Here is a 21,182-nt window from a genome sequence, read left to right on the forward strand (position 1 = left end):
AAGTTCTCTGGAAGCGTTTTGCACAGCGAATGTCGTTGGGTCTTAACCTGCTGCGTCTCCGCTCACTTTAACTACTTGTAGTGACATTTTAGTGAGGGGGATTATGTATGTGAGGGTGCTCTAAGCCTAATTGGATATTTCTGAGAGGGAGATTTCCAGTTCATTCATGACAATTAAAGATCTGTGAATGTGTTGTCATTATAGAGTAATTGGTATTCATCAACATAATCACCCAAAACAAGACGCTTCCTCAGCTTTGATGAATCTATTTAGTATATAGTTTCAAATGTACAAACATTTTATGAATGAGACAACTGCTGATGCAGAAAACAGCGTGATTCAAATCTGTACTGGAATTTTGACATTTTGCTGGGCAAGTCAACTGAGAAAATAATAATAATGAAAATAAGATAATAATGTAAACAAACATATGTAGCAGGTGATGGATTATCAGTTACTTCAATCCAGGAAGCAGAAAATGAATGGATGTTAATGGTTCCTCACCCTGAGCATGATGCGATGTTCAATGTTTAGTAAAATCTTCTTCTTCTCCCTGTAGTCTCTGATGAGGGCGTGCAGGGTGTCACAGTGGGGCACCCAGCCAATCAGGCCTGAGTTGGTGGACAGGGGGATCACTGCGTAGCGCTGAATGCTGAGGAATGCAACACACAGACAAATGAAAACAAACAAATGCACAATTCATTGTTGAAGTTTCAATATTTTCTTTAATTCATGTCCACAATGTGAAAATAGCTCAAGACGCGTCAAATGTTCTGTACCCAACAGTCTGTGTGTGACGCTGTTGTGTGGGTGAATGCGACTGATAGTCTACCTGAGGTTCTTCCGTAAGGACGCGGGGTCGTTGGCCAGCAGTGTGTTGACCAGACCAAACAGCTGCATGACTCTCTCATCCTGCCTCAGGTCCTCATGGCCCTTCAACAGGAACATGAACTCGTGGCCATTGCTGCCTGCAGAGGGCGCCACAATACAAACACTGCTCTTGAAAAGGGCATTATATAAGAATGATTATATGGTAGCATTTGGCAGCACTGGACGTTTTCTCCAGAGTGCCCTGCTGCTGTATCCCCATTACCTTCGCCCGAAACGACGCCTAGTGAGTTTTAGCGGGCGGCAGTAAATGATTTCATATGAACCTCATCCATCCCAGACTCAGCTTGGTCCTAATAATCCCTCACTTAATGGTCACCCTTGGTTTGTAATGACACTGCAAAGTGACAGATATGAGGGGTTGTGTTGAAAAGCTCTGCCATGGAAAAGAAACCCACAAACACATGGCTTTACACATCCTGAAAGTACCTTGTGAAGTTCATGTGACGTTCTGTTGAGCGCGGCCAAGGCATTTCCTTGATCAACTCACATTGAGTGGAAAATATGTATCAGTGCACTGAATGAACTGTGGCCTCAACTCAGTCCTCTTGAGCAGAGTGAAGTTTTCAGTGTGACAGTGAGGAAAACGCATTTAACTCATCTGAAGTGCAGATGATGTCACTGTCTGATTGTTCCACTATCTTGGGAGAGCACATGACAGTGATTCTCCCAACACTGGAATTATCATACTACCTTGAATCGAGCTAACCAATACCTCCGGTGGAAGGAGTTGGACGGAGTGACTGCTCTAGCCTCAGTCTGATGCTAATGACAATCTCAGTAAGCAATGTATTGTGTATCACTGGAGGGAGCGCTGACAGTAAATCCAAGAGGCCTGTAGTGGGTGACAGGTCTTAATCTTATGTCTTGCTCCAGAGGTCACCTGATTTATTGGCTATCATCTTTTACAGAGTATGTTGTGTAACACTGATGGGATACATCAGAACAAGGTGCACTGTGCGGTGAAAAAGAGTGAAGTAGAGCGGACCATTTGTGATTGATCATCTGAGGATTTGGCATTTAGACAAGGTGACTTTATAGTGCTGTGCCATTTTAGAATCACTTTAGTGTCGTATTTCATATCACAAAGCAGAGCTGGGGACAAAATGTCAGAATTATTTATTTCTGTATTCAAATGAATGCCAACGGACAGTGTTGGGAGGATTCCTGACAAATCAATCTGACCTGCATGCACCATTTCTCTCTGGGTAGAAAATGATAATATATTCACCACGTGAGATCCCTGTCGAATGAGTTTCAAAAAAGTCATCTTTTTGTGGTGGCTGGGATTCATTTTGATATTAAGTTCATCTCGCCTCTGTTTATAAAGAGGATATTTGTTCCAGTGTATTATCCATGCACAGCACTTTGCCATGGATGATCAATTCAAAATAAACAGTGGACTTGGAGCTGTTTGGGTAAATATTCTATTATTATTGGATTTTCTCTAATGTGAATGCCCACGCCTGCCGAAAGCATACGACTACAGATATATCTATATTCCTAATATAATGGGTTCAGAGCCACGAGGCCTTCTGCAATTCCCTCCTAATCTTACCCATGATGGTGAGCTTGCGTGGGCGCTGCTTGGAGGTGATGACCTGCAGGGAGGCGGCGATGGACTGGATGCGGATGATAGGCTGGTTGGGGTCATAAGTGCCTGGTACAGCCAGCTCCAGGTCTCTGCACATTAGCAGCTTTGGAGACACATATTGTAGCTCCAGGGAGGTTAGCTGGTGAGGAAAGTTGACGAGATGTTAGCACAGGGAGACAATTCCTTTGTTGTGTAAAACAAAATAACACAATTCAACAAAACACTACATGTACAGACACCGATTAATATCCAAGTTTAGGTCTTGGGTGCAAAATGTTATTAATTAACAACCTTAAATCACGTTGGAACACTTTGCCATCTGGGTATCCATCAGTAAATGCATCCTCACCCCCAGTGATTTAAACTGCATCAAATCCATTTAAAAGCTTTTTCAGTTTAATGTATGTTTACTTCATCATAGCTTCAACCTGCTCTGGATCTGCTGTCTGGATGCCTCCCGGAGGGTCTATTTCTATGTAAATGCCCAGAGGGGGGAATGAAATGCTCCCAGCGTCTTATTATGCTATTATGTATTTCATGCTGCTTGCTGTCTGGTCAAAGCAGGACCATGCCACAATGTCAAATAGCAGTGCCTTCTCCATTTAATAAGGGATAGCTACTGAAATGTCATTCTTCAACAAGCAGTGAAGGCTGTGAAGCACGGCGTCCATCGGTTCAATTTCAACTTCAGTCAAGAAGCAACAAGCCCTGGTGTGAATAAAGGTTCAGCCTTTTTACTCGTGACCTACCAGACCGAGGAGTTGAGCAGACCACCAAGACAAATAGCTAACAGCCTGTGTGTATCTGGTTATGGATACAGTATTTCCATGTGCAAGCTCATAAAGACAATAAAGACAGGATATTCATGTGCATATTAACACTTCTATATGCCTGGGATATTAAGCTACTGTATTAAAATCTTTGATGAATGAAAAAGTAGTTTAATTATCAAGAAAACAAAAGTATGATATTAAAGGGAGCGATGCCAGCCATGACTTCCATCATCCCCCTGTCTCATCACATATCAGCATCTTTCAACACTGAGTTTGGAATCCTGTTTAATGACTTCACATGACTAAGAGACGGTGTGCGTGGATTTACCTGTCATGAGATCAAAAAAGGAGATAAAAGATCATTTATCTCATCACGTTTGATAAGAGATCGTAATAGACGTAGGAATGCAGAAGAGGTGGGATGTCAGCTCTTATTTCCCAGGAGCCCCTGAGTTTTAACATCATGTACAGACAGTAATCCGAGAATGAGGCTTAGAAGAGTACAACAGATGCAGTGCAGTGACTGTAGATCCACTTACCTGTTGCAGCTGTTTGGAGATGCGTCTGAACACGTGGTAGTAGAGGTCCCAGGCCTGGGTCAGGTCTTTCACGTTTCCAGAGCGCATGTACTTCCTGCACCAGTCCTGAGCCTCCATCAAGTCTCTCCCGTAAGCCTGTAGCATGAAGTGAGACAAGCACACTTTGTCCTTGTACAATGACTCATTCAGTTAAATGAAAATGGTTTGCAAAAGCAGGGCTATAAAACTGAATGTCAAGCCATTAAACATCCCTGTTCCAACTTGATTAATCCAGGATTTGAGTAAGTATTTTCGTTTTTTAATGGTGCACATCTGCAAAGGCAGCCTGAATGGAAACATCTGATACTGCTTCTGCAGAGAGCATGGGGTCACTGTGGGAACGTAAGACTGTGAATTAAATAGTCCTGTGTACTAATTCACACTTAATGTGTGATGAATAAATATGTGTTTGTATATATAGAATATATATAAATATATATAGTTCATTTAAAGGTATCCACCCATTGTTTTACCCTTATGATTTTCAGTGTATTAATGAAGCTTCTTTTTATCGAGGACTAAGTTAGGAATTTAATTAGGAAGTAAATATTCCTTGAGTGCATTTTATATTTGAATTTAGACAACAACAGATTAAAAAAATACATTAATTTGTTGAGTACTAATGCTGTTATGCAACTTTTAATCAATGTGTGACAATATAACTTTAGTTTGTGGTATTGCAATAAACAAGATAAACATTTTAATCAGTCTACGACGGCACTCACCTGGTTGAAAGAGGTCTCTTTGAGGGTCTGTGGTCCCCTCTCCATCATGGCATGCAGAGGCTCCAGAACAGCGAACATACCCTTGACGTTGCGCTCACCAAAGTAAAGACGTGACGCCTCTTCAAGGCCCTCGTGCCACATCTCGTGCCACAAAATGGCAACTCGTATGAGCTCCTCACTCACCTGGATGAAGAAAAATAAAGGTCAGACTGTTCTTTGATGCTATTAAGTGAGAGGTATAAAATATCATGCTCCGGGTCTTTATGGATACTATCTATTTTACATTACTTTACATTACAGAGAGAACATTAGTGGCAGAGGAAGAATCACATTGATGCACGTTTCTAATGCAACAACTCTCTTTTCTTTACGGGACCAAAGACTGAACTTCAAAGAACGGCTCTTGTTCTCAAGTAATAATTCATATCAGGATTTCTGTATCTGGGGAAGAAGCAACTGACAGGCTTATTCTGCTGGGACATATCAGACAAACAGATCCTGTGTAAAGGATGAAGAGGCTTTTAATGAGTAATGATTAAATCTCTTTACCATGATGGCCTGCTGAACCAGAGTGTTGCAGTGCTCACACATGTTCTTCAAGATCTTGTTAGCAGCGTTGTGACGGGCTGTGGTGGTGGACTTGGAGGCCACGGTCAGTGGGTAGATCAGAGCCTGGAGGTGAATAGAGAACGACCCAACAACGTTATCACAGGAGACAAGGTCCCAGTTCTGTTGTCAAACAACATTGGAAACAGTGTGAGCAGCCTTACTTGGGGATGATAGCGTCCGATGTCTGTAAGCAGCTGGTGGATGAGGCGCCCCACCAGGGCTCGAGGAGTGTCAATTCGAGCTATGAGCTGAGGGATTACCTGCACAGGCAGACACATAATGGAATAATAACTCAGCGACCTGGTTTTACTTTTTTTTAATTCAAGTTTACCATTCCTGTGGCACACTTATCACACTATCGCTAGGCTAACTGTGTGCATGTGTGATGGTTTTACCTGTAGCCAAGTGTCAATTTGAATGGTCTTGATACCCTCCACCAGGCCTTCGTTCACTTCAGGCCAATGACCGTAGTCAAACCACAGAGTCAGAACCCTGAACAGTAAAAAAAAAAAAAAAAAACACAATGAAAACCAAATTAAAATAAGCATAATGACATGTGCAATCACCACTAGAGGTCCTCCTATCCCCACACACACAAATGTGTGCTGGGTGTCATGCCAAGTGACAGCTACATGACACCAAGCTACATTAGACGACTTGCCAAGTGTGTGCTACAGTCATTTGATTCACCTGAGCGTGTCCTGCAGGTTATTGCCTCTGGACAGAGAAATGGAGCGGAAGAAACCTTGAACAGCAGGAACTGTGTACATGAGCAACGTCTTTGAGAGGTCCTGTGGAGAGAAAGCAGACAACAGATGCTTATTGATGCAAGCAAAAAAACAAACTGTAATGAAGAACATTGGGCTGTAGGCGTTGACCATATGTGGGGATGTCAAGGTCTGGACAGACACTTTAATTTAGAGTTTAATATTCATAATGTAAAAAACGCTAAAGTTACATTATATATGCTTTTTGAGTGATCATTTCTACCTTGGTTGGACTGGGAATGCTGGGAGAAGAGGATAGCATGACGTGGATGGGTGTGAAGAAGGCTGAATCCTCTGTGACTCACCTCATTGGCCTTTTTCTGACCCGGTGAAGGCACAGGACTGTGGTCCGTGCTGTCAACCTCACTATCACTGTTGCTGGCTTCACTGTTGGCACTGGCACCGCTAGCGTGCCGCAGCTTCTTCTTCTCGTCACGTCCTTGGTTCTGGTGTTTGTAGTGCAGCACTGCCTCAAAGTTCATCACCGCCCAGGCATGCCAGGCCTGCGGAAAGACAAAACAGAGTGTAACTGGATGAGGAGTGGTAACTGGAAATGACTTGCACGTATGTTTATGACGTCCTTTCCCAGTTTACTCAGGGACAGATATCTCCTCGGGGGCTGTAATTATTCTGATCAAAACATATTAGTTGGAGTTGAAGTTGGTGTGGATGGTAAGGAGTGTATGTGGGTATGGTGACAGCTTTGTAGTCTGCCACACAGGTATGGAGAAGAAAAGGCAGACCTCAAAACGTTGATGCATCAGTTATAATAATCTATCAAAATAGATGAGCTGTGCAAAGACAAACAAAAAGTCAACATGACATGTTTCATTTAAAGGGTAATAAACTTGGTTCTGAAGTTTTCCTGGAGACACATTGGCTCGGGGTAACCTCCTGCCGACACAGTGGGTTTTTTTTTACTGCGGACAGAGTCAAAAGTGAAAGGTTAGAGTTCCAAGGGGAGATACTGACCTTGTACCAGTTGCGGTCATGCTCAGTAGAGTGGCTGTAATACTGCAGGACCTTGGGGATGGTGCTCTCGTTGATGCCCTGCAGACTGAGCTGCCACTCTCCAAGCTTCAAGAAACATCTATATGAAGGAAAGGGAGAAGCGGAAAGACAAGTGGGGGACATTTCAGCTATTGTGTAAATGCCTACAAAATCTTACAAACAAAATATTTTACATTGCTACTTTATTTAAGGAGAACTCGTCCAACCTGGTGAATCTTATTTGAATTTGGTCAATTCTGTTGGGAAACCATTATTTAGGAAACAACAACAAAGTGCTACCAAACAAATTCATCTTGTATGACAAACACTTGGACTTCATTCTATGAAGACATTACTGACATTACCTGTCAAATATGAAGCTATTTTGAGACCATAAAATTGACTGAGGTCATAAAAATAATGTCAATAAAAGCTCTGCTGTAACAACTACTACAACTACATGACAACATGAGCAATGAGGAAATTCAGGCCCGAGTCACAAAGAACCATCACCACGAGTTTATGACCATGCTTATGTTGTCATTGCTTATAGAGCGTTGGCAGCGTCATTCAGTCATCCCAAGGGCGGTCCATTAAAAAGGAGGGGATACAACAATTGGATATCATGCAGTCATTTATCAAAAGGATCCCACTGGAAGCAGCGCTGCATTTATCTGCTGAAAGGTTCTGGGATCACATCGGGAGATTTCCAATTATCCAAACCACTTTTCCTTTAATTTAACCCGACAGTGAGCTCTGTGGCATCCCTGAGGAGGACTTAGATCTATCCATCACCCTCACAAACACGGGCGCTTACAGTCAAATAGTCAAACTAGCTGTGTTTAGTGTAGTTGTATGTGAATTATATGTCTTGGCGTCACCAAACGGAGCAACTGGCAGGCGCTGTATTGTCGACCCATCCACCAGCAGTCTGAACACTATTTGCAGAGTACCACCAATAAAGCTTTCTTTCGGGACTGCGTAATTTCTTTTCCATGCGAGCGTACAGTTTGGGTTCAGCGCATCTATGCCAGACAGTTTCCGTAAACGGTTAGTAGGCTGAGGTTTTGGGGAAGAAGCGGGAGCAGGACGGGGTGTTGGGGGACGTCAGAACAACATGTTTACTTAGAAATGGCGACAGCAGGGTTATTGACCTTTAACAGAATAGCTGGGAAATTACACAGGATTCTTTGGGGAGAGAGTGAGGCATCCAGGTGATTGTGCGGACGTGTGCGTCTGACTGAGGAGTCCAGGTGTGCTCCATACCACACAGCCGACCTGTATTCACGAAAGTGTGTCAGCACGTCTGGAAGGACCCGTCCTGACTGACATTATACAGGTGTTTTCCCCAAAATGCATTCCTCAGACAGACGGAGTCTCTGCCGGGAAGATGCGAATGTAAAAAAAAAAAAAAAATCCTTCTGCCTGTTGTCACGCTTATGTGTGTTGCTGTGGATGATTTACGAGATGGGAGGACTACATATGACGTGTGTGTTTGTGCACGAGGCCAGATGAGACTACTGTATCATTTACTGTATGGAGGTTAGCATTATACCTTTCTGCTTCGTGTTTTGACCTACATGGTACTCAATTCAGGGCATCCAACCAGTGCAACCTAAATGAGTCAGCTTTAAGAGGCCGCAAACAACTTCTTTAAGACTTTGAAGTCTTTCCCAGCCATTTTTTGGAATATTAAAATTCCATTCTATAATCTCCTAAATCAGTGTCTGGAAGCACATGGTAGTTATTTGAATGTCAGGATTTTTAAAAACGCGGTGTTGTGATGACAACTGCTGGAAACAAACTCCACACTGCATCTGATTTGATCCCATGGTGAGGTGAGTGTGCTGTGCCAGGGTAGGTATCTGAAGAGCACAACACCCAGTGGGGTTTCTGTCGGTGCAAACCACCAGCACTGTGGAGGAGACACACCTGGCCTGTGATACCTGACGGCACTGTGCCACGTTTGGTTCGGAGGAGATTGTGTGGGACAAACTGCCAAAAGGGATCATTTATTTAGAAGTATGAAGTGAGACAATCGGGGAATCTGCACAACTTCGAAAAAGACCAGAGGATGCCAATGGACTAGTGAATAGGTGCGACGCCAGTTTGGGTCGTGCTCATGGAAAAGAAGTAGAACGCACTGTACGCGACCCTGTGTGTCCACAACACAACGACATATGCTTCCCTTCTTCAGCATGTCGCTTTTTCCATTGAAGTGGCTGTATGGAGGCTGGGACGGAGGTACTTCTGAGATTCAATACAACTGAACCACATCTAAATACAGAGTGACACATTGGCACTTCTGGTCAGATGACTCACCCTGCTGATATTTACCAAAAAACAAAAAGCCATGGAGTCCGTCTGATCCGTGCGTCTAACTGAAGAGATTAAATGGGGGTTTTCTTCAAAGCACTCAGTGTTTGAAATATTCATACTTGTAAAAGATAATTAATTCTTCTCTTGATTAATGGTTACATGTAATGTAAAGCTACAGCATTTTAGTTTCAACCCTTCAGTTTTGCTCCCCTCCTCCCGTCCTTCTGTAATGGGAACTCAAACTGCTTGTTGTACTGTAATAAAACTATTATCACCTTCCTTTCACTGGTGACATTCCTACGTCAGCTTAGCCGTTGAAATCAGCAGGTGCTGAAAGCCGCTCACTCCCTCACAAACCAATACTCCAAAGTGGAGTGACTCCTTTATTTTTCTACATTACTCACTTCCTCTACTCATTCCTGCTGCGCCTAAACTTACATGACTCATCTCCAATTAGTTTGAGTTTACGACCAAATAGTTTAGAGATGTTAGATGTTCGTTAAAATGTATGTAAAGTGGGGGAGATTTTACTGATCAATTTCTGGGTCATCTGAATAAAGAATCATGAAATTTGAATCTCAAAACTACTTTGGAGTGACATCAAACTTTAACAATTTCAGCCTGAGTCGATTAGCTCTCTCCAAAACAGTTAACTGATTACAGTACTTGGAGCCATTACACCAGATTGCAATGTGTTTTTACTTTAATGATTAGTTATTGTGATCAAATGACATTAAAAATGTCTGGAATTATACCTGTTAATCCCTACGGAAGCCCTTAGAGGTAAGAAAACTATTTCTGGTGCCTCATCTAATTCTCTCCCTCGTTTATGTCTTGAGATAAGGTGTAAAAAAGGTTTTACCAGGATAATCTTTCTAAGTTGGTTAATTTTTTTTCCATCTCTGGAAACAGGTGAAAAATAAGGTTTTGACAGGTGACATTTTTGTTTTTACTCATTTCGGCCATAAGAGGCAGTAGTACACCAATACCCCATGTTGTAAATTGGACTAACAGGATTCATGTTTTCTTTTAATATATATAACACACAATATTATGTACCTTATGCTACAGAGTGCGTGGAAATAAAATGAGAACTCTCCTGGAAGAAAACAGGAATAACTTTAGTCCCAATTAGAACATGGAGTAGTGGTGCACTTCAGCTTCTTGTGGCTAAAATGAGTATAACAACAACAAAATGATCCTGGAACAAAAAATATATAAATAATGGCCAGCCAGTACTTTTCCCACCACCTGTTCCACAAAAAATCACGAGCCATCCTGGCGAGACGTTTTTCCCACCTGCCTCTCAGGACTTCCGTACCTCTCTCATTAAAACTGAAAATGTCTGGATGGGTATGTCGACACATGATATCCACTGTAGGACAGTTTGACCTGTCATACACCATTAACGATGGCTCTGTTCTATTGTTCCAGTAAGTAGCCATGACAATGTGACGGTGAGCCGACATGAACAATACCAGGACCCTGAAACTGTAGCAGCTAAATGGAATTCAGCCATCATTGATTTCATTATTGACACCTGTGCTTTTCATACTGTGACATCTGAAAAAGGCTCATTAGATGGAAAGCCGCTGCTGCTACTGTTTTTTCAGAAATCGTCTGACCTGGCCATCAGTTTGTGAAGCTCCTGCTTATGCTGTTGGTCCTCGGCTGCGATGGCGTGCTGGGCTTGCTGCTGCATCCCTTGCACAAAGTGCTGCATGTGCTGGAAGGCATCAATCTGGAGAGAAATAAAGCAAATACCAACGGCGAGTGAAGACTCTCATTGAGAGATATACATACTTGGCTGTGGGCCTTACTGAAAACACTTTGAGATAAGTAAAAGCATGTGATTTGTGATAAACGGGGAACAGATGGTGCTAAATTGATTGGGACACTAAAGTTGTTACAGTTAGAATTTATCTGCCCGTCTTGCCAGAAGGGGCACAACTACATACATGCATGCTATTTGTAATCATCATCTTATTGCTCCAACAGAGTCGACTGTCATTCAGATCCTGGACCGCTCAACAGCAAGACACTCTTTTCTGTTCATATCGGTGTTGCTGGATGACTGTTAAACAGTGTTGTCCGATCTGAACAGAGTAAAGGCAGTCTGTACTACATGCCACGCAGCTTGTCCGTTTGGGTCGTCCACAGAGAAGACAATAAGGGACAGATACAACATGAGACAAGATCCAGATGGCACATTTGTTATGGGCGGCATTTTGTATAAGACAATCCATCAAGGTCACGGTTTCTCTAATATTATGTATTATTCAAATTATGAGAATTTAAGTTTGAAAAATGACATTGAAAAAGATGTGAAAGCAGAATTTATCAGAAACTGTTCAGACTCTGATATGTACAGTGCCTTGAAAAAGCCCCCTTCCTGATTTCTTCTATTCTTGCATATGTGTCACTCTTAAATGCTCTTAAATATTAAAGACAAGCAAATACAAAATGCAGTTGTCCAAACCTATAACAAATGTGATTGCCCCCTAAACCTAATAGCTTGTTGCACCACCCTCAGCAGCCATAGCTGCTATCAAACATTTGCAATAACTGGCAGTGAGTCTTTCACATCGCTGTGGAGGAATGCCCCATTCCTCTATGCATGCATGGCTATTCAGCCACATTGGAGGGTTTTCAAGCATGAACTGCCTGTTTAAGGTCACGCCACAGCATCTCAGTCGGATTTAAGTCAGGACTTTGACCAGGCCACTCCAAAACCTTAATTTAGTTTTTTTTAGCCATTCAGGGGTGGACTGGTGAGTTTCGGATCATTATCCTGCTGCAGAACCCAAGTGTGTTTGAGCTGGGACACACACTTTCTAAAAAGTTCTACCTTTGACTCATCGGTCCATAGAATGCTATCCAAAAAGTCTTGGGAGTCATCAATACGTTTTTTTGGCAAATGTGAGACGAGCCTTTGTGTTCTTTATGAGCAGCAGTGGTTTTTGCCTTGCTCTTATTAGTAAGGAGTAATTTTGTTAGGCCGGCCACTCCTGGGAAGGTTCATCACGGTAATTGTGTTTCTCTTCTCTTCTTGAATTTCTTTAGATTGCAGCATCATGTGCTGCTTTTTGAGATCTTTTATCTTACTTCGCTTTGCCAGAAAGGTTCTATTTAAGTGATTTCTTGATTCAACAGGTCTGACAGTAATCAGGCCTGGGTGTGGGTGGCTAGGGAAATCAAACTCAGCTTCCCAAAAATATGGTTAATCACCGTCTATTCATGATACGACAGGAGGGGACAATTACTTTCCCACATAGGGCCAGGTAGGTTTGGATAGCTTTTTCCCTTAATAAATGAAAAAATCATTTAAAAACTGCATTTTGTATTTACTTGGGTTGTCTTTTTCTAATATTAACATTTCTTTGATTTAAGTGTGAAAAATATTTTTATATCTTTTTAATTAAAGGAGTCATCACCAGGAAATCGCAATTTCTCTTGTTAAAACATGCATATCTGTGTTTGACCTCAGTTGAAACTTGCCTGAAAGGCTGGAGTTTGAAAGTGGCGCCGTTTTAGCAACAGGAATAGCACACAAGGGTGTGCATTCCTAAAGCACGAGATTTTGATTCTGCGCCTACGGTGACGTCACCGTGGAGGCTACTTGCATAAGCCCACCCCTCTTTCACCACCCAACCCCCCCCCCCCGTCCGCTACCTGACGTCCTGCTGTAAACGTGTCTCTTCAACCGTCTCTGGCTCTTCACTCTCCGGTTCGGGTTCCGACTCTGGTTCGTACATAAATGCCTGAATTCCGTAAGGTTTGTCATTTAGTGTGTGCGCCATGACAGGGGGCTGTTTATGTTTTGGAGTCTGCATGCAGGCAAGCCCCCCCGGCTCTGTCCTTCCTGCGGCGAATCAACGCGCGCCTCATTACATATTATACAATGCACATCCGGACCAGTCAAAACCTCGCGCGTAATCTCGCGTGATAAAATCGCGGTACGAAAAAGGGTCAGAACAAGCTCAATGTTTGATTAAAATTTTTTTTTTTTTTTCTAATAAGTTTTACGAATTGATCCAAAGCGATCCAAGGGGGGCTGGATACGTATAAAACCAGGTTATGACTCCTTTAAGAAATCAGGAAGGGGGCAATACTTTTTCATGGCAGTGAAATGACAGATGACCTACATTTACGTCCACGTCCCACTCAGCATAAGTGCAGTCCTTTCTGTGTGTGTGTGTGTGTGTATGTGTGTGTCTGCATGTGTGTAATTAAATATTCTGATTTTTCTGGGGAGCAGTGCAGCTGGCCGAGCAACTGCAACGCTTACCCTCACACTTACCTAAGTCCCCTAATGAGACCTGTTCTCTGGAACCACAAACACTCTTCAACACCTGGCAATAAATGTTGGTGTGTTTATGTGTGTTTGGGGGGGTATATACTGTATGTGTGCATGGTAGACAAATGGCACAAGGCACAGCAGTTCAATCCCAGGCTGCTCCGGTGATATGTTGGAACCTGCATGATAAGGTTAGGTCACCGCGGCTGGTAGCTGGAAGGTTGGCGGCTGCTCTTGTGCTGGATGCTCCGAAAGCACAAAAGTCTGAACAAACACTAACATTTATTATAAGTATGAGTATAAAGTGAGGCTTACTTCATCCACTGTTGCCATGGATACAAAATAATAACAACAACATTAATCTGAATGTAACGGTTGAGTTGGTTTTACTGATCAACTCAGGCTTTTATAAGGGAGGATTCAAATGTGTATAAAAACAGTGTACTTAATATGACAAGTATTTACCTATTACTCTTATGCTTCAATGTTACTGTGAATTTCATGCTGATACAAATTAAAAACTGACTTCTTTCACATATGATTTGTTTTTGTCTTCACACTTTATGGTTGTGTTTGTTTAAAGATTAACTATAAACACTAAATATATAATTATAGTTCTAGGAAAGGAATAGGAAGTTTTTAAAAATTGAATCTGCTTTTCCAAGAACATTAACTTTAAATTATCGCCTCTTTGAGATCCTGCTGGACTGATTAATTAAGTTTGACTCTACATCACATGGCTGGTTGCAATTTCTATTTCCCTTTTTACAGATGTGATTTGTCGGTGTTAATGTTTCTCAGGTCTCACCTTCTCTCCCAATGTTCAATTAAATAACTGTTTATGTTCCTAATGTTCCAGTAATTTCAACCTGCCCTATCTGGCAGATTTAAACTGATTGTTGCCTCATGTTGCACTAAAGACTTCCACATAAAAGTAATAACTATCAGAAGTCATTAAAAGCTTTCATGTTGCCCTTTTCTGTTAATCCTAAAAATCCATGGCCTGTATATGAGACCAATTCATGTACAGACAATGTTATATTATTATTCCATATTTATTCTAGCACCCTTTGCACGATAAATCTTCAATGTTTCCCTTTGGTGTCCTATGCTGTGATCTATTTCTGTGTGAATATATTAAGAGGATTACAAAATACATACATACATTCGATCAAAGCTAATATTAAAAATGTATACTCGGCACATTGCGTTTGTTTGCTCCTACCTTGCGGGCACTCTTCCACATGTACTTCATATAAGCGTAGGTGACATGCGGGTGGGCAGTGGGCAGCGGGTGATCAAGTTGCTTGGAGGGGTCGACACCCAGAAGGAGCACCAAGGTCTTATGGGCCAGGGCCTGGAGGGATGAAGAGGGCAACAGAGGCACACGGAGCAAATGAGTCACCACAAGGTTTATAGTTTAAGAAAATCCCAGAAAGTGTTTAGCAGACCCAAGACAATATGCCTTTGATTTGACTTCCACTTCGACTAAGATTTTATTTAATTTCCTGATATGTTTGACGCTGGCCAATCACATCTCCTTTTGGGGATTCTGGCATTCTGTGTGTGTGCTTCAATGAAACAAGAGTGTGGAGAAAGAAAAATTGGCCGATTGTCTGCCATCCCTGGCAATCAATTAGAACAGTGAGGTAAAGGATGGAAAATTGCACCGGTTTAATTTTTGCAGATATGCAGGTTTAGGTTTCTAAACAGTGTGATTGAGGGTGCTGTGTTACTTTCATCAACGCCAACACAGGTTGAAATGAAGTTGTATTTCATGGCTACAGTTGACGGTTGCACTTAGCCCCGTCAGAGCTCGACTTCCCTTTTCCGTTTGACAAGACAGATTTAATCAAGTGATTTATTTCTCCTGAATGTTATGGGCTATGGGACTGTACCAATATGTCAATGTACTGACCAGGCGTCCACTCTTGCCACAGAGGCTGGCATACTTCAACCAAGTCCTCATGTCCTCATGGGGGCTGATGACAAGCGATCTGACCATCAGGATCCTTTGCCAGTCCTCTACAATACGCTGACAACCCTAGAGGAAAACACACATAAAATCACAAAGGACAGAGGGTTAAACACTTTACCCTTTGTTACTCCCTTCAAAGAGAGGAACCAACTCGTTAAACTCCAGAGAATGAACATGCGTGAGAGAGCTGCACAGTTGAAACCCAGGGGGGCTACTAATACTACCAGGAGTCCCCGTCTTAAACATTTCCACACGTGAGTACATTTTCACGTGCCAGAAGAATCCCGAAACACGGGTCGGTATTCATACATTTGTAAGTAGCATTTGCTGACTCGGTCCATTAAACATTCAACCCCGCCCTCATTCATCATTGTGATATAACACAATGTTGCAGGGGCAGGCATGAATTTAGTGTAGAGGGGGTAGGCAGAATTATATAAACATTTCATGAAAAGTACATGATGTAACTTAATTACAGTACACACACTCCTACAAGGAAGGGTCATATTAAGTTGCCTGGCAACGAGCAGCAACAAGTGAGGTCTTGAAATCGGTACTGTGCTGATTTCCTTCAAACAAAACACAGCTAACGGAGTTTCAAAGATGATGCGACCCATCTTTGCGTCCGAAGTGGTGATTTAGTTACATCATAGCTATTATGTTATTATGTTATTAAGTGTTGCGGAAACTTGTTGGCTGTATTCCTTCGATGGCAAAAGTATGTTGGGACATGCATTTCATTAAGCTGCTGCAAGCTGAGGTTAGAATGAAATACTATGGTTTCTGACGTCAGCGTAACATGTTGTGGAGGTAGAATCTGCCAGAAGTTATGTTCAGTGATTAGAAGTTTAGTCTGGGTTTAAGTGCAAGAGATTACCGACATCATCCTACAGAGAAGCTATAAGGAAGTTCCAAATTATCCAGTTCAAGCAACTTGATTGAAAAGAACAGCTGTTATCCTTGGGGTCGTCATGGTGGACAGGTGGTCTAAGACGGGTAACCGCAATGTCCCTGGTTTAAATCCAGCTGTGGATCGTTGTTACATGTCACCCCCCTCTCTTTCTCCCTGCATTTCCTGTCTGCCTCTCCAATGTATACAATAAGGGCAAAAATGCCGCCATAAAAATCAAAGAAAGAAACCATAATGTATCATTGGTATATCAATTACCAAACCCACTGATTTAGTTCATGAGTAAGAATATTACAGTTGATCTGTGCTCGTCTGTTTGACTGTTACATTGTCAAAGGGGGGAATGGGCTACAGTAACAGAAGACGGTGATGTGGTGAAGTAGCCTGGATCACAAAGGGAGAACCCACTTTATCTGAAATACCTCCTCCAACCAACTCCATCTGTTACAAATGGAAAAAGTCAAGACGTTTAGAGAGGGAGGGAGTAGGGATTTGAGTGCATGTGTGGAACGCTTTCCGCTCAATGGTCAAGCACATTTTATCAAAACTTTTGTAATGTCACATGAAATTACTCCGGTGCATTTCTAACAGCCATAGCAATCTGCAGGAAAAATGGTTTGAATGAAAACAAAAGTAAAAACAACATACTTCAAAATTCTATAATCCACACCTAATAGTTCAACATTTGCACACATATTCCAAAATTCTTCTCTTTCCTCAGCCCAAACTGTATTATTTAGTGACACATGCATTTCAATGTAATGAAAAAGCACTAGTAATGGAAAGAAAATGACAGTCGCTCATTTTTGAAGACCATCATTTTTGGCTGGCATAAATTCACATCCACATTCATGCTCCACATCTGTCATGGAAAACAGCAATCTCCCCGATTCCTCTACGTGATCACAAACAGTAACAACACAAAAACTGATACAACAACTCACATAAGTGAGCATCAGAATGGCCATCATACACTTCCAGCATAATGTTCTAAGCACTTATCCACTCATTTCAATATTGAGTATAACATTTTCAATATTTGAATAATGCCAAACCAAAACATGATGCTTATTATAGGTGTATTACTGAAAAAAACTGGACAAACACTGCTAAGCACTTCTATGGGCATAAACTGCTGAGCTGTGGGTCTCGAAGGGTTAAGAAAAAAGTATACTGGAGGCCTCTGGGCAGGAAAAGACAAATACAATCTCTCTGGGATGCAGCTTGGGGAAAGGATGACATGGGATTTGGGGATTTTCCAAGATTTCAGTAACATCTGAACAGGAGATGAGGGACAGGAATGCCAACAGTGACTGAGAGTCAGCAGCCGTATAAATGCTGCATTAAACCGAGCAGCTTGGATGCCAAGGTATCAGGTACGGTGCATCCAAAGTCACGGGCTTATCAGTTTTTCTGCCTGACTAAAATTCTTCACTCAACATGCACACACAAGGCTGAGGCCTTTCATGCAATCACATTTTGATTCAGCTGTAAAAAGGCCAAAACGGAAAAGATGAACTTGAACAGTATTATCTTACATCGGATGGCATTCGTCTGAAATGCTAAAGACTTGGCTGGCGGCAAAATGTTCCCCCACCGCTTGTCCTGCCGTCTCATTTAACAACATGTACGACACTGTAATTCACAATGAATAAAGATAATAATAGTAATCATAATCAGTCTCAGGAAGTAAGAGAGTTGGGAGGGGTTACACAAAAACTAGCCACGGTTTAATTTCGGAATATTCCTACCAGGGTCATTTTATGCACTGTTGAATAAAAATATGAGCACATTTCTTACATAGTAAGAAGTACGTACGGTACTTCACGGAGTAGGACTGTGAATGGATGTTACCTTGGTCCTGCCTACTGCATTCAGTGGGCAATATTAAAGTTGTTAAATTACAGCATAAGATCACCTCAATTTCTATTATGATGAGAATGATAATAGAGAATCACAACTACAAACCACACAAATCACATTGTCACTGGTGGACAGTGTGCTAACACTAACATTTGATTCATAAAACAAACTAGATATGCCTGTTTTATCAGAAGCTGTTCTGACTCATCCGTTTCTTTGTTGATGTAGCTGCAAATGTTTGGCTGAATTTCTGGAGACAAAAAGGCTCATTTGGACAGATTCTAACTAGTTTTCGCTGCATGTGGAACACATCTTTGACTTAGTTACTACTGTCCTTCATCTGAAGTTTGTTCAAGCACCGTAAATAACAATTACCAGAGCAAAACACGACTGTTCGTTTACAAATCTACTTTCAGATGCAGAAATGAGACACATCCATAATACGGTGAATCCTTACTCACTGAGGCATTAGAGCGTGTATGTATGCTCTCTGGCTTGTAATGGTTCACATTAGAAACAGTAGCCTTTCCAACAGCTGCTTTACATTTGTAGTTGCACACGTGAGTGTGTGTGTGTGTGTGTATCATGTGCTGCAGTTACCTGAAGCCTCTCCCACCATGTTTCCCTGATGATGTCCCTCCTCTCTGGCACCAGCTTGTACTGGATCACCTCCTCTAGCTCCGAAAGCATCTGGGAAGACACCATGGCCTGGGAAACAAACACACACATGCATTGTTATCCACACATTCATTATTATAGTTGCAAAAGTCACCTTCTGGTCATCCTAAAAATGATCAAAGCTTGTAAATTTGATGAGAATCTACAATTGAATTCATTAAGCAACCGTTCTTGTGTGGCATCTGCCAGAGAAGGTTAGTTGCCTCCGTACGATGGCTTTGTTTAACGATGTATCAACATCCAGCATCGTCATTTCATGAAATGTTGCTTGGATTAGAAGGCGATCCAAGCAACATACAGATAATAAAATAGGGGAATTAATCAATAAAGAGACTGTAAATATTTATGCTTTTGACTTCAAAAGAAGCTAAATCAGATACCTTTATCACTTCAATACAATTGTCATAATCCTTCTGCACATGAATGTTATGAAAAATTAGATAGTCGACTGAGGCCAAGGATTGAATATTTTGGCTGACTCAGCAGAAGGCTTACCCCATAGGCTCGACTGTAGCTCTCTCCAGCCATGGCTGTCAGCTCAGCATCCAGGAGGTCTCTTGCTTTGTCAATACACTACATGGAGAAAAAAAAGAAGGACATTTACAGTGTGATCTATTAAAGAAATGAACGGCTGCCTGAATGTTGCACTGATGGTGCTATTGTAAGTTAGCCTCTAGAGTCGCAGTAAATCCTCAACCAGTGGCCTGCCCAAGATACTCCAACTCTTCATTCTGAAAGCTAACGAATCGCAATAATAGAATTTCTTCAATCACATAATAATAGCACAACCGCAGTACCAGAACACAATGTCACACCGCCCTAAATACTTGCATCAGGACCAGCCGGGATTGGACTAAACCCAGGGAATAAAAACACCTTGTCCAAACGAACGAAGGCATGTTATTGCTTGCTGCTCAACACCTTTTTCACTTAAGTGCAGCCAACAGCAACACATTAGTGCAACGAGGACTAGAAAGCCTACGTGTATAGCAAAATGGTTTGACGCACTGCTGAGTGCCAAGCGTTTTATGAGGAGAGTTAAATGAACTGTTGAGAGCAACAGTGCGAAAGTTATGTAACCATGGTTGTGGATGTCAATGTAAAAAAAAAAGAGAAGAAAACAGTCTATGTCTGAATGCACATTCAGAGAATGGGAGAGGAATTGGAGAGTTAATCTTAAGTCGGGACTGTTAGTCATGTTTCCTGCCATGAACGTGACACAAATTCCCAAAACATTTTCATGACGTTAAACCAACCGTACCGAGTACATTCATGCCCTTTTCCTTCCATCCTGTTTTATTCCTGCGTGTCATTCTCTGACTTTTCAGAACAGCACTATTCTCCAAATTCAAAGATACTGCAGACATTCCACCAGTCAGAACCCCGAGGGGTGGAAAAACAGTAATTGAGGAGAATACCTGATCCAGAGCAGCGGAGGGGACAAACAAGGACACATGTACTGCTGATGACAAACGAGGATTTCTGGGGCATCTATGTTTTTGGGAACTGTACTTAATGGGAAGGTAAAATGAGGGAGGGGGACTTTGGAAGCTCTATGAGGCCAGGACACACAGCTGTTTCAGACCCACTCCCACTCATTATTTTTTTTTTTGCATGGAGGGTAAGGAGGGATGGCGTGACTAAACACCTCTTCAGGCATGCACAACAAGAGGAGGGGTTATGGGAGGGTGGGGGGTGACAATGAGGCTGCTGCTTTACAACCTCCCCTCAGTTATGGTCCTGTTTACTCCTGAATAACTGCGCTGGGGCCTCATTGGAAATGTGCAGCCCAGACGACTCCTGGTAAATGCAGTGTCTGACTTCTGGCAGCACAAACAAACCGTGACCCAGTCCTCCATTCTCTTGCATAAAGGTTGCTTACATACTTACACAGGTTGGAGTCCAGTGAGATTAATTTATCATTATAGAGTGATATGAAGGCCTCTAAGGTCAATGGTCAGAGCCAAATCAACCACACGAGGAAACTTAAAGGTTTTAAAAATCATGACACAGTTTGGGGACTGGGGGAATATCCTAAATCTTGGCCCAGCCACAGACTGCTTCACTAGGGGGAACACGACATGCCATGTCTACGCATCATCACTGGAACAGACCAAACAATGACATTTATTCAACAAAGTAACCTGAACCCGTTCATAGAGACCAACGGTGAAACTCTTGGAGCACAAGTCAGGTTGTTGGGGGTACAGAGG

General features: G+C 42.1%; 1 protein-coding gene across 2 annotated transcripts in view; it reads right to left on the reverse strand.

Moving 5' to 3' along the window:
- Window positions 1–21,182, reverse strand: part of mtor (mechanistic target of rapamycin kinase) — an 84,368-nt gene that overhangs the window by 6,870 nt on the left and 56,316 nt on the right. For both annotated transcript variants that reach the window (XM_084014793.1, XM_084014794.1), the window contains exons 33-48: window positions 19,465–19,542; window positions 18,892–18,999; window positions 15,459–15,584; window positions 14,766–14,897; window positions 10,869–10,984; window positions 6,907–7,024; window positions 6,240–6,437; window positions 5,858–5,958; window positions 5,563–5,659; window positions 5,329–5,427; window positions 5,108–5,230; window positions 4,559–4,741; window positions 3,795–3,929; window positions 2,447–2,621; window positions 833–968; window positions 505–652 (exon numbers count right to left, since the gene is read on the reverse strand). In XM_084014793.1, the coding sequence (XP_083870919.1) occupies window positions 505–652; window positions 833–968; window positions 2,447–2,621; window positions 3,795–3,929; window positions 4,559–4,741; window positions 5,108–5,230; window positions 5,329–5,427; window positions 5,563–5,659; window positions 5,858–5,958; window positions 6,240–6,437; window positions 6,907–7,024; window positions 10,869–10,984; window positions 14,766–14,897; window positions 15,459–15,584; window positions 18,892–18,999; window positions 19,465–19,542 (2,073 nt within the window). The remainder of the gene's footprint in view (window positions 1–504; window positions 653–832; window positions 969–2,446; window positions 2,622–3,794; window positions 3,930–4,558; window positions 4,742–5,107; window positions 5,231–5,328; window positions 5,428–5,562; window positions 5,660–5,857; window positions 5,959–6,239; window positions 6,438–6,906; window positions 7,025–10,868; window positions 10,985–14,765; window positions 14,898–15,458; window positions 15,585–18,891; window positions 19,000–19,464; window positions 19,543–21,182) is intronic.

This window comes from Eutrigla gurnardus, assembly GCF_963514095.1.
Source record: "Eutrigla gurnardus genome assembly, chromosome: 8".
Lineage (NCBI taxonomy): Eukaryota > Metazoa > Chordata > Actinopteri > Perciformes > Triglidae > Eutrigla > Eutrigla gurnardus.